The sequence below is a fragment of the Dromiciops gliroides genome, chromosome 4, assembly GCF_019393635.1.
Source record: "Dromiciops gliroides isolate mDroGli1 chromosome 4, mDroGli1.pri, whole genome shotgun sequence".
NCBI classification, from domain to species: Eukaryota; Metazoa; Chordata; class Mammalia; order Microbiotheria; family Microbiotheriidae; genus Dromiciops; species Dromiciops gliroides.
The window spans coordinates 270388609-270402756 of NC_057864.1; the positions used below are offsets into that span (position 1 = coordinate 270388609).

The 14148-nt window shown below is 38.4% G+C and overlaps 1 protein-coding gene across 1 annotated transcript in view; it reads right to left on the bottom strand.

Moving 5' to 3' along the window:
• Nucleotides 1-14148, bottom strand: part of PKHD1 (PKHD1 ciliary IPT domain containing fibrocystin/polyductin) — a 714107-nt gene that overhangs the window by 676942 nt on the left and 23017 nt on the right. The window contains exon 5 of the mRNA XM_044005152.1: nt 10247-10304. Within this exon, the coding sequence (XP_043861087.1) occupies nt 10247-10304 (58 nt within the window). The remainder of the gene's footprint in view (nt 1-10246; nt 10305-14148) is intronic.

The following is a 14148-nucleotide window of genomic DNA, read 5'->3' on the forward strand; positions in this document are numbered from 1 at the left end:
TCTCCAGAATGGTTGTATTCATTCACAATTCCACCAACAATGGATTACCATCCCAGTCATCATGCTTCTTCATTTTTCTCTTTGGCAATATCCTAGGTGACACAACAGATAGAGCACTGGCCCTGGCATCAGGAAGACCTTAGTTCAAATCCCATCTCAGATGTTTATAATCTGGATGACAATAGGCAAGTCACTTAACAACTATTTCCCTAAGTTTCCCCAACTCTAAAAAGAATTAATAATAGTATGCGCTTTGCAGGGTTATTATTGTGAGTATTAAATGAGATAATATTTGCAAAACACTTAGCACAGTGCCTGGCACATAGTAGGTGCTATATAAATGCTAGCTATTATTATTATTATACACACATCTCCTTTTTTTCATTCTCATAGAAAATAAAACATTGACTTTCTTTTTTAATTTATTTTATTTTTAATTTATTGAATAAAACAAGTATTTTCATAACTGTATAATAAAAAGATGATTGTACATGAAACTGCAAATCTCTTATGTACAATTTGTTGTTTTTTAATATGTAAGAAAGTTATCATGTGAATTTCTTTTTTCTTTTTTTTTCTTTTTTTCCTTCCCTCCCCACTCCTATCCTAGAGATGGCTACCATCAGACACAAATAGGTATATATGTAAAATTATTCTATATATACTTCTACTAATCAGTTCTATCTCAGGATGTAGATAGTATCTCTCTTCATATGTCCTTTTTTGTTAATTTAGGTATTTATAACAGTAAAAATGACTTATTAGTTCAAAGTTGTTCTTAAAACAACTTTGTGGTAAATGTATAGTGTTCTCTTGGTCCTGTTCATTTCACTCTTCATTTTCCTGTGCAAGTCTTTCCTTGCTTTTCTAAGATCACTGAACTCATCATTTCTTATAGCACAGTAGTATTCCATCACAATCATATACTACAACCTGTTCACCCAATCCCCAAGTGATGGGCATCCCTGCAATTTCCAGTTCTTTGCCACCACAAAGTAAAAGTTTAAAAAACGTAAAAGTTGGGGCAGCTAGGTGGCGCAGTAGATAGAGCACTGGCCCTGGATTCAGGAGTACCTGAGTTCAAATCCGGCCTCAGACACTTAACACTTACTAGCTGTGTGACCCTGGGCAAGTCACTTAATCCCAATTGCCTTACCAAAAAAAAAAAAAAAGTAAAAGTCCTTTTACTCTTATTGTCTTACAAAATTAATGTACATAGTCTACTTTAACCTTGACCCCAAATTGTCTCTTCAGGGCTTTGGATGCTTATATGCTCAAGTCTGGGAGTTTCAATCTCACTCAACTTCAAATTCCTCAACTTCTTTTGCCCAAAGAAATCATGGAAGGGGGAAAGGGACCCACATGTACAAAAATATTTATAGCTGCTCTTTACGTGGTAGCAAGGAATTGGAAGTTGAGGGGGTGCCCATCAATTGGGGAATGGCTGGACAAGTTGTGGTATATGAATACAATGGAATACTATTGTGCTGTAAGAAATGATGAGCAGGAAGAGTTCAGAGAAACCTGGAGGGTCTTACGTGAGCTGATGATGAGTGAGATGAGCAGAACCAGAAGAACATTGTACACAGTATCATCAACATTGAGTGTTGACCTACTGTGATGGACTATATTCTTCTCACCAATGCAATGGTACAGAAGAGTTCCAGGGAACTCATGATAGAAGAGGATCTCCAAATCCAAGAAAAAAAAAGAAAGAAAGAACTGTGGAGTATAGATGCTGATTGAACCATATTATTTCTTTTGTTTTGGGTGCTGTTGTTTTTTTTTTCTATTTTGAGGTTTTGCATCACTGCTCTGATTCTTTCTCTTGTAACAGGATTAATGCAGAAATAGGATTAATGTTATTATGTGTATATATATGTGTGTGTATATATATATCTATATGTATATGTATAGATATATATAGATATAACCTATATCAGATTACCTGCTGTCTAGGGGAGGGGGGGAGGGAGGGGAGGGAGGGAGGGAGAAAAATCTGAAAGTGTAAAGCATGTATAAACAAAAGTTGAGAACTATCTTTACATGTAACGGAAAAAATAAAATATCTCAAAAAAAAAAAATTCCTCAACTTCCCTTCTCTCTATTTCTCTGTCTCTTTTTGCACTACTTCATTCTTCCAAGAAATCTCTATTCTTGTTATTCCTCTTCCCACCCTTTCACTGAGCATTTAATTCTATACTCTTCTGGAACTTTGCCATACCAATTATCTCATCTCTTTCTTACAACTTCAGTTTTTCTCTGTTAAATGAATCCTCTCCTTCCTTAGTCTACAAGCATAAATTTATATTTGGAAAAGACTATAAAGCCCATCTAGTTTAATTCTCTTTATTTTTTAACAGAGGTCAAAAGAGATTAAGGAACTTTCCCAGGGTCAGGAGATATTAAGAGGCTGAGGCAGTATTTGAAGCCATATTTTCCATCTTCCAAGTTGAGTTCTCTATCCCCATCCTGCCTCTCACGTCTCTCAATCATGCCTCTCATCATATTTTTCTCCCTTATTGGAACTGCCTGGCACACAGTGGATGCTTACAAATGTTTATCAAATTAATAATGCTAAAATTAAATTATTGTCAATAAATACAAAAGTAAATGAGTGAATGAATGTTTGCTGATTGACTATGTTAACGGACCAGAACCAGCCTTTAACCTGTGAATGGCAGGAGCCAAACAGAGAAGGCTAGAGACAGGAAAGTCAGAAATCAAAAAGAAGTCTTATTTTCTTAGTGAGGAAAATGGCTTGCAAGCAAGGACACAGATGCTGGGGGCCCACCCCTAGTGGGGGGAGGGTTGGGCCTGAAGCAGTGTGGGGAGATCTCACTATTATACTAGTGGCTGCCCAGTGAACTTTAGCCCTGATAATGAGGGGTAACAAGAAGAATGTGACAAGTTTGATTCATTGTAAGACTTGCCGAGTTTGTCTAGTACTTGTATAGCTCAGAGAATACCTTCTGAATTATCTGATTTTGCCAGACAGTGAGATCATCCAGAGAGTGGGTGCAAAGGATTATTGTTTTGCCAAGCTCAGGGCACAGCTTGCCCACTGGGCCTTAGCTCTGGAAAACAGGGAGTCTCCTAATACTTTCTCAACCAGGAAGAATCTTCCCTTAACACTGCTGATCAATGAAAATATAATTCCATCTTTCTATTCCTTTTGTTGTTGTCATTTTCAGTCATGTCCAACTTTTTGTGACACTGTTTGGGGTCTTCTTGACAAAGATACTGTAATGGTTTGCCATTTCCTTCTCCAGCTCATTTTACAAATGAGGAAACTGAGACAAACAAGGTGAAGTGACTTGCTCAGGGCCACACAGCTAGTAAGTGTCTGAGGCCAAAAGATGAGTCTTCCTGACTCCAGGCCCAGTACACTATCCACTTCACCATGTAGCTGTCCTTCTCTATACCTCACTGTCACACAAAAAAGTTTCTCTTTGCTGCCTCCATTCTATTCTCTCCTTATCCCTTGTAATCTGGCTTCTCTATTTTACCATTTTTTTTTGTGGGGCAATGAGGGTTAAGTGACTTGCCCAGGGTCACAGAGCTAGTGTCAAATGTCTGAGGCCAGATTTGAACTCAAGTCTTCCTGAATCCAGGGCCGGTGCTTTATCCACTGAGCCACCTAGCTTCCCCCTATTTCTACTATTTTAATGAGGGTCCTTCATTAAAGCTAGCAGTGGCTTTCTAATAGTCAAATCCAAAGTCCTTTTCTAAGTCTTCATCCCCTAGACTTCTCTGCAGTATATGCCCATACTTCTCCAAAAGTCCCTCCACCCTTGTACTTGGTGATATTCTATTCCGTTGGATCATCTCCCACCACTCTTGTTCTAATTCCTTCACTGGATCCCCTTCTTCCTCCAAGCTTCTAAATGAGGTCCTTCCCTGAGGCTTTGACCAATGCTTTTCCCACTCTTCTCTATATACTCACCCCATTAATGCTATCATCCACTCCTACAGCTATCATCTCTGTGTTAATGATTCACTCTTCCCTTCTCCCAATCTATATTTAGACCTTTAGTCTCAAATTTTATTCCAATCCATGTTTCCAACCAATCACCTTCCTAGAAATCTCCAACCTGGATGTCCCACCAAGATCTCAAACCCAAACAATATGATACAACAGTACAACAAACATTTATCAATGTTCTGCTAGACCCTGGCAGAGACCGAAACTATTAATAAGACATAGCCCATGCTTTTAACACCAGATAGAGTTCACTTTCATAGGCTGCTCCTCCTTCTAATGTTATTAATTGTGTCAAGATCATCACCATTCTCCAGACACTCAGAATGGAAAACTCACGGTCGTCTTGAACTTCTTCCTCTCCCTTGTCCCACACATCCTTTCATTCAGTTATTATTATTCTAGACAGATTGTTGAGATCAGATAAACTGGCTTTTGGGGGGTGTTTTATGGTTTGTGAAGTGTTTTATCTCTATTTTCTAACTAGAGATTCAAAACATGTGTGAGAAGTAAGTAGAAGAAAGAAGTATTATAATAACCATTTTACAAAAGAGGAAACTGAGGCTCAAAGTGAAGTGAATTGACTTGTTCTAGATCACACAGCTAACAAGTGTTAGAGACGGGATTTGGACACAAGTTTTCATATACCGAGTCCAACACTCTATCCATGATATCATTCTTATAATTACCACCTACTTCAGGCCCTCATTATGTCTCTCTCTCTCTCTCTCTCTCTCTCTCTCTCTCTCTCTCTCTCTCTCTCTCTCTCTCTCTTTCTCTGCGGCAAACAGGGTTAAGTGACTTGCCAAGGGTCACACAGCCAGTAAGTGTCTGAGGGTGGATTTGAATTCAGGTCGTCCTGAGTCCAGAGCAGTATTCTATTCACTGTGACACCTAGCTGCCCCTTTATTGTATCTCTCTCTTTTTTTTTAATTATTACTCTGTTTTGTTTTGATATTACATTTACAGATTAGTCCCATTTCATGAGAGGTCTACAGTAACCAAGTAAAACAGGTAAGTGAAACTAATACAGTGACCTCATCTGAAATGGTAAGCAATATCTCTTCCCCTGTTCTACTTTCTTAATTAACAGAAATTTATTTTCTCTCCCTCATACACCCCACACTACTGGGGTGGGGGAAAGACAAACAAATTTCTTATAATACATATGCATAACCAAGCAAAACAAATTCCCTCAGTAGCTGTATACAAAAATATGTCTCATTCTGACTTCAAAAAGGCAGAAAACATTTGCAGAAGTGGAACTAGGAATAGACAAGTCAGACAGTAACCAAAGGCACAAAACACAGAAGAGGGTTCTAAGAAGAAAGCTTTTTAATATTATTTTTCATAAATGTACACATTTTAACCCTCCCCCCAAATTTCACTGTCCATGGCATACAGACATTTATTTAATGATATCAGGCCTCATGTGGCACAATTTTAAAACCTTGCCTAAAGAAACCAAATCTTTTGTCCCAGCTCTGTTTTGGGGAGAAGGGAAAGAGATGGTACAGAAAGGAGAAGCTGTGGACCCAGAATTCAACTTTATTTATTTACACAATTCCTGCCCTCAGTCAATTGTAGAAATGTCTTACACACATAAAACTCTTTGGCCTAAGAATATGATAAATTCCATATGAAATTTTAATAGGCTTTAAGTTAGAAGGACAGAGAAAAAACATATCATATTGTTTCTTTGTTTTTGATCTGTTGGCCAGCTTTAGTGAGCATGCAGAACAATGACTTAGAGCTCCCAGTACCTTCTTTACTTTCAACCACCAGCTTGCCAACCAAAGACTAATTAGTGGTTAAGCTGGACCAAGGTGCCAATGGAGAATTCATTTTCACAGTGAAGAACTGTTAAGCACATATTGAAGTGCAAATGCTCATAAAACTTCTGTGGGCTGCACCCATATCACACACACACACACTCACACACACACACACACACACACACACACATACACACACACACACACACACACACCCCTCGTTGCTAACGCTGTGCAGGCTTCCCAAATGAAATGAGTGTAATTGTCTGGAAAGAAATTGCTAAGATGCAGCCTCGTGGATCTTACTCAGGGGGACCCCTTCAACAGTGGCAATAAGCTGATCATTTACAGAGAAAGCTGAGGAAACCCCCGGGTGGATGGGGATGGTGGTAGCACGGGAGAGAGTTCAAACTTGGGTGGAAGAATTGGCCGATCTAAGTATCAGCAGACATGCCACTATACCTCAGATCTCAAAGGTACTATAGCTTTCCTGATCCTTTACTCTTAGGCCTCCATCATCTAAACTGAAGCCGTGTAACTCCCAGAGAGCTGGTATTCATGCTTCTCCACCTAGCTCTCTTATGGACTTTGTCTCTCTTTTTTTTTTTTTTTAAACGGGGCAATAGGGGTTAAGTGACTTGCCCAGGGTCACACAGCTAGTAAGTGTCAAGTGTCTGAGGCCGGATTTGAACTCAGGTCCTCCTGAATCCAGGGTCGGTGCTCTATCCACCGCGCCACCTAGCCGCCCCATCTTTGTCTCTTTTTAAGAGCTGTCAGTTGTTGATAGTTCATATGAAGAAGGGGAAGCAGATATGTGGATAATCTCAAAGAGAAAAATAGCCCCAAAATCATTTCTATTTTTCATTAGTGGGAGACATAATAGGGAGGCAGTCTGGTATGGGGGGAAGAGCATTGAATTTGGAGACAGAAAACCTATATTAAAATCCTGACTCCATCATGTATTACCTGTGTGACTTCGGGAAAGCATTTAGCCTTCTGGGCCTCGATTTACCCAACTGCAAAGTTAGAGAATTAGATTAGGTACTCTAGGGGCAGCTAGGTGGTGCAGTGGATACAGCCCTGGAGTCAGGAGGACCTGAATTCAAATCCAGCCTCAGACACTTGACACTTACTAGCTGTGTGACCCTGGGAAAGTCACGTAACCCCAATTGCCACACCAGAAAAAAAAAAGATTAGGTACTCTAAAGTCCTTTCCAGTTCTACAAACTTGCAATTGGTTGTACTCTCTCAAGTTGAGGGGAAAAGTAGTCAAAATACTTGTTCCACAGCAGTCTTAACTTTCTTGACTAATCAGTACTCCTCAAAACTACTCAATAAGAATGCATTGTCTTTCAACTCATCACTTATTTACCATCTCTCCTTGGGAATGAATGCCCTAGATTTCCATCTCCTTTCCCTTTCATTCATACAACATATATTTATGAAGTCCCTATTCTGTGCAAGGCAATTCGATTTAGCCAGTATTTTTCAATTACCAACTGTGCTAGGCACTAAGGATGCAAAGACAAAAATCAAAATAGTCCTTGCCCTCAATTAGCTTCCATTCTACAATGGTTCCCTATTGTCTTTAGTAAAAAAACACAAACTTCTCCGCTTGGTAGTTAAAGGGCTTCATAATTTGGTTCCTACTTATCTTTATAGGCTGGTTACATATTCATTACTTTTCTTTTTTGTGAGATAATTAGGGTTAAGTGACTTGCCCAGGGTCACACAGCTAGTAAGTGTCAAGTGTCTGAGGCCAGATTTGAACTCAGGTCCTCTTGAATCCAGGGCCAGTGTTTTATCCACTGCACCACCTAGCTGCCCCACATTGTCATTGTTTTAAAGTATTTGGTTTGTTTTTTGGAAACTAGGTCTCCCTATTTGCCCAGGTTAGAAGTACAGCAGCCACTCACTGCCCAATCCCATCTTGGGTCATCACAGAAGTTTGAAGCTACTCCATGGACCATTATGTCACTGTTGCACCCTCCACTCCCAGAGGCTCACCACATTGGTATTTGTTGTTGTTGTTGGTCCTTCATTTTGAAGAGAGACAATGACATCACCAGAGTGATGTCTTAACTTAGGCATGAGTTGGATTTAAGTGAGAGAGCTGTGCAAAGTCATCAGTTTCACTCTCTCTTCCAGTCATCAAAGTCCGATCGGCTTTAGCCATAGTGCAGCTCAGCACTCTAATGCTCAAGTGATCCACCAGTGTCAGCCTCTCCCAGTAGTAGGGAATATAGGCATGCACCACCATGTCAGAACCAACCCTCTCATTTTATAAATGAAGAAACTGAGGCCCAGAGAGACTAAGTGACTTGCCCAGTGTCACAAAGACAGTAAGTGGCATAGCCAAAATTTGGACCAAGGTCCTGTGGCTCCAAGTTTAGTGTTCTTTCTATTGCACTACGCTTGCCCCTCTAATGAAAGTACCTTCAAAGCAGGGATATTTCATTTTTGTCTTTGAATCCTCAGAACTCCAGAGTGTCTGGCATGTAGTAAGCACTTAATCAATGTATATGGTATTGAATGTATAACGTATAATAATGATAAGTAAATATAATAGAGATGTAATAAAAAGGAATACAATCAAACTACAGAATAAATGCAAAGTAATTGACCCTGGACAAATCACTTAACTCTATTTGTCTTTGTTTCCTCATCTGTAAAATGAGCTGGAGAAGATGGCAAACCACTCCAGTAGCTGTTCCAAGAAAACCCCAAATGGAGTCACAAAGAGTCAGGCACAATGATCAACTAAACAATAAAAACAAAAATTTTGTTGTTTTGTGGTTGCACTAACAACCAAAAGTGTCAGAAAATGTCCAAAGTAGGAAATGGGAATGGACATAAACCTTAAAAGGAGCTAAGGATTTTAAGAGGTGGAAATAAGGAAGAAGAACATTTCAGGTATGGGTTACAGCCTGTACAAATGTGCATAGGCAAGAGATGAAATGCTATGTCCAACTATGCCAGTTTTACTGGAGCATGAAGTGTGTGAACCGGACTAAAATGAAGTCAATCTATATATATATTGGACTGAGTTTGGCTATATATATATTGGACTGAGTTTGGCTTTAAATGCCAAACGGAGATATTTATATTTTATTCTTGAGGCATTAGGGAGTCATTCAGGCTACAAGAGAAAGAGATTAACATGGTCAGACTTATGCTTCTGAATATCAGTTTGGCATCTGTGTGGAGGACAAACTGGAGAAGAAAGAGACTGGAAGCAGGGATGCCAACTAGAAGACTAACCTTAGCCCTAACCTATGCAATAATCCAGGAAAGAGGTGATGAGAAGCTGAAGTCTGGCGGTACCTATGTGAATGGAGAGAAGGGGATGGACATAAGTGTTACAGAGGTGAAATTGGCAAAACTTGAAAACTGATTGAATATGAGAGATGAGGAAGAGGAAAAAGTAGAGGGTTTTGCAAAAGTTGTGATCCAGGTGGCTGAAAGGCTGTCCTCCACAGAAATAGGAGAGTTAGGAAAACTGGTGAATTTCAGGACTACGGTGACCTGAGAGATGAAATGGATTCCATTTTGGATAAATTGAATTTGAGATGCCTATGTGAAATCGAGGGAGAAATGTCCAGAAGCTGGTGGTGCAGGACTGAAGTTCAAGAGAGAAATGAGGACTGGATATGTAGAGGTATCGGCATTGACAAGATGGTTGAGGCCATGAATGCTGATGAGATCCCCAAAAGATAGAGTATAGGAGGAGAAGAGGACATAGGGCAGAACTGTGGGGGGACAAAGGGCAGCTTCATGGGGTAAGAGTAGGACACAGATGGTACTGAGGATAAAAAGCAAAAACAAAACAGTCTCTTGCCGCATTCTACTGGGGAGAGCTTTCTATTTATTTTTTCAGATCCCACGCTAGTCTAACTGCCTATCTCAGAATGATACCTTCCATGGTAGGAAAAGTTGATAGCAAAAGGTATTGGATGGTGGTCCTAATGCATAGCTGGTAGTCAACAACCATCACTGTTCATGACCTTAAAAATGATCATTAATTTAAGGCTCCCATTCCTTGGCTGAATCACACAGAAGACTTGATTGCCTTAATCCTATTTAAATGTCTTTAAATGCATACACTGTGCAAAGATACAGCAAAATAGGCCAGGGGAAAAGAACAAACCAGATTAAAGGCAAAAGGTTGTTGGCTAGCATCTATTCTCCCAACAGGCATGGGGAAGAGTCCAATTTTTTTAAGTAACGAAAAGAAAGGTCAGGAGTAGAGGAACATAAACAAAATCCATTCAAAGAAAATAAGGATTGCATCAGTGATCATGGCTTATATATATTTAGAGCTACAAGGTATCTTACTGGTTATCTAGTTCTGCTTCTTCATTTTATAGATGAGGAAAATGAGGCACAGATAGGTGAAGTGACTCAACCAAGGGTCGCACAATTAGTAAGAGCCTGAGATGGGATTTAAAACAAGATTCAAAAGACTCTGCTTTAATACAATACTGCTTACCTGGCACTCCAGATGATGGATTAACTTGGTAAACAATGGGTGTTTGTGCCTTGGAAAACTATAAGGAAACAAAGAACATTTTCATCAGATTCACAGCTGGAATCTCTAGTCTTTCCCAGTGAAATATTAATTGGTCCAGTTATAAATGGTTAACTTTTCTCAAAATGATTTTATATCTATGATCTCATTTTATCAAAACAACATCACGGCCTTGGAGATAGGGTAAATATTAGTATATGTCTTTTGGGCAAGGAAAGTAAGATAAAGAAGTAAAGAGCCACACAGTGACTTAGATGGTAGACCCAGGTGTCCTGACTCCCAGTTTCTATGCTCTTTCCACCATGTTTTACCCACACTTCCACATCAAGGTGCAGAAATCATCCAGATATGGCAAGCCAATTCTTTATTCACTCACTGGGAGGGGGAGGTTGAAGATGGTGACCACTCAGGTGACTTTCATAAGAAGCTGTCTGATCTGAGTCCCCATGAGGAACTCATAAGCAGAGAAATGGTTGAGTATATCATAGGACCAGTGCTACAATACTCAAATACAACCAGGTGCCACTAAACTGAACATAAGGATTTCTTTGGGCTTATATTGATTTAGAAAAGCAATATCTATATTTTATGATAACATTACCTCTATTTTATTGTGTTTCTATTTGTTTTATTAAATATTTCCCAATTACATTTTAATCTGGTTTGGCCAAACTCGGGAGTATTGTGTGGACTGTATGTTTGACACCTCTGATCTAGCCCAACCATCTCATTTTGCAAGTGTGAAAATTATGATGAGATAAAATACCAAAATTTGTGGGATACATCCAAAGGAGTACTCAGGGGAAATATTATATCTCTAAACACATTTTTTAAAAACCCTCAAAAAAGAACAAATTTTAAATTCCCAATTAAAAAACAAAATGGAAATTCTGAAAATTGACAATTAATAAAATTGAAAGTAAAAGGAACCAAAGAAGTAATAGACAAAACTAAAAGCTGTTTTTATGAAAAAAACAATAAAATAAATAAACTATATTGGTTAATTTGATGTTTTTAAAGAAAAACAAATTACCAGTATCAAAAATGAAAAGTGAAAATGCTCCACCAACACAAATAAAATTAAAGCAATTATTAGAAACTACTTTGTCCAATAAAACTGATAATGTAAGTGATATTTAGTAAAATACAAATTGCCCAGATTAACAGAAGAAATAGAATAACAAAATAACTCTAGCTTAGAAAAAGAAATTGAATAATCCACAAATGAGTTTCCTATGAAAAAAGCTCCAGGACCAAATAGATTTACCGGTAAATTCTACTCAACATTTAAAGAATAATTCATTCCAGTACTATATAAATTATTTGGAAAATAGGTAAAGAATAAATCCTACCAAATTCTTCCTATGACTCAAATATTATTTTGACACCTAAATCAGAAAGAGCAAAAACAGAGAAAGAAATCTAGGGATCAATTTTCCTAATAAATATTGGTGCAGAAATAGTAAATAAAATAATAATAGCAAGGAGACTACAACAAAATATCACAAAGATTATACACTATGATTACATTGGGTTTATACCAGGGATTTAGGACTGGTTCAATATTAGGAAAACTATTGAGCATAATTGACTATATCAATAGTAAAAACAGCAAAAGTTATATGATTATAGCAATAGATGTAGGAAAAGATTTTGAAAAAATACAACACCCATTCCTATTAAAATACATTGGAAAGCACAGGAATCAATGGTGCTTTTCTTTCTTTCCTTTAAAAAAAAATTTGAAAAATGTTTCTTGAAGTGCAGGCTAACAGACCTAGTTAGTTAAGTGATCAAAAACAAGGAAGGAAGGAAGGAAGGGATGAACGAATGAACAAACGAACGAACGAAGGCAGGAAGGAAGGAAGAGAGGGAGGGGGGAGGAAGGAAAGGAGGGAGGAAGGAAGGAAGGAGGGAGGGAGGGAGGGAGGAAAAAAATTATTAAGTGCCTACTATGTGCCAGATGCTATGCCAAGCACTTTATTAATATGACATCTTTAATCCTCACAACGACCCTGGGAGGCATGTGCTATTATTATTCCCATTTTATGTTAGAGGAAACTGAAACAAATAAAGGTTAAGTGACTTGATTGGGGCCACACAGCTAGTAAGCGTCTCAAGCCACATTTTAATTCAGGTGACTCCAGGCCTAGCATTCTATCCACTGTACTACACAAGACTCCTCTACTCTCAGGCCAGTGGTCTTTTCTATTTTTTTCAATTAAGAAGCATCACTGAGCAAGAATTTCTCCTCATTAAACGCACTTTTTTTTAAAAAAGACTACTTCCTCTCTCTTTCTCTGTGTCTGTATCTCTCTCTCTCTCCCCTCTGCCTATCAAGCATGTCTATACTCTTTGATTCTCTCTCTCAGATGTCTATAAAGAAAGGTAGAGGTGATTTCTCCCTTTTTCTCCACCACTGTGGTGATTGTTTACATATGGTGCCCATAGCATATGTTTGTCTTGTTGACCCTGACATTGAACTTCCAGACCCTACCTAATGATGCCTTGGCATCAACCTTATGAGTTTGAGAGCTCCTGTATCTGGCTGCTGACTACTAGGAGGGAATGGTTCCTATTACTACAATGATCCCTGAAGGAGATGAGACAAAAGAATAGTCCATGCATGTCTGCCTTGCAAAAAAAAAAAAAAAAAAAGACATAGACTTTGAACAAATTGCTCAGTTGGTGCAGATTCCTGGAATTCCTGTTCAGTAATTCTATTAAATGTTTTATCTTTAAACGTTTTAAGTATAAGTCTCCTAGGACAGCATAATAGGAATTATGAATTACTATCATACTTTAACTATTTGTCATTGCACCCTTATGAGTCTTTGGTGTTTTAAGCATTTCTTTCATAGTGAAAGAAACAAAAAACATCTGTACTACACCTGATCTGTTTTGAGTACCTTTCAAGAAAGGAATCCATTAATCCCTCTTGGGGAGACCTTAGACATAAGCTATGTCTATTTTAGAGATTTTTTCCCCAGGGCTCTACTCTAGTGTGGTAGTATAATGAGCCAGAGAATAGGAGAAAAAACCTTATTCTCCTCTTTGGATGTCAGGTTCCCACAAACCAAACCTAATCCACGAGTCCATAGCCAGAGGCCTTTAGTAGGAAGATGAGGCAAAGAGATTAGGAATTGAGACCCAGAGAGATTATAATTTTCTCAAGGTCACTCAGTAAATCATAGGTTCCAAATTTGAACCTGGGTTTTGGGACTACATGTTTAGTGTTCTTTCCACTATATCATACTTTTGCTTCTTCCTAAATTGACTAATTACTAGGAAGGAAAAAAACAACCACTTATTAAGCAACTACTATGTGCCAGGCACTGTGTTAAAGTACTTTGAAAATATCTCATTTGATCCTTACAACAACCCTGGGAGGTAGGTGCTATTATTATTACTATTATCATTATCATTTTACTTACCTAAGGTTACACAGCTGGTACGTGTCTGAGGCTGGATTTAAACTCTAATCTTCCTGACTCTGTGCCCTGCACTTTCTCTGCTACATCACCTAGCTGAACCACTTCTCTGTCCCATAAAATTCTAAGAACTCTTCCTCCTCCACATGTATTTGCTGAATTTTTTAATTTGTGAAACCAACTCCAGCAGACTGTTTATTTTGGTCTGCTTCCACTACCCTGGGAGTCCATCTTCCCAGAAAGAATCTCAGCAAAGAACTGTGTGTTGTTAATCAATACCTCTAATCAGTCATCAAGAATTGACAGGCACTATAACAAAGGAGAAAGTTACTTGGCATGTATTGATCTAAACAGTACCTACTCACTGGCTAGACTGTTCTCCTTTTTAATGGAAAAGCCAGATAATTTGTAACAGATGGATAATGTTAGCAT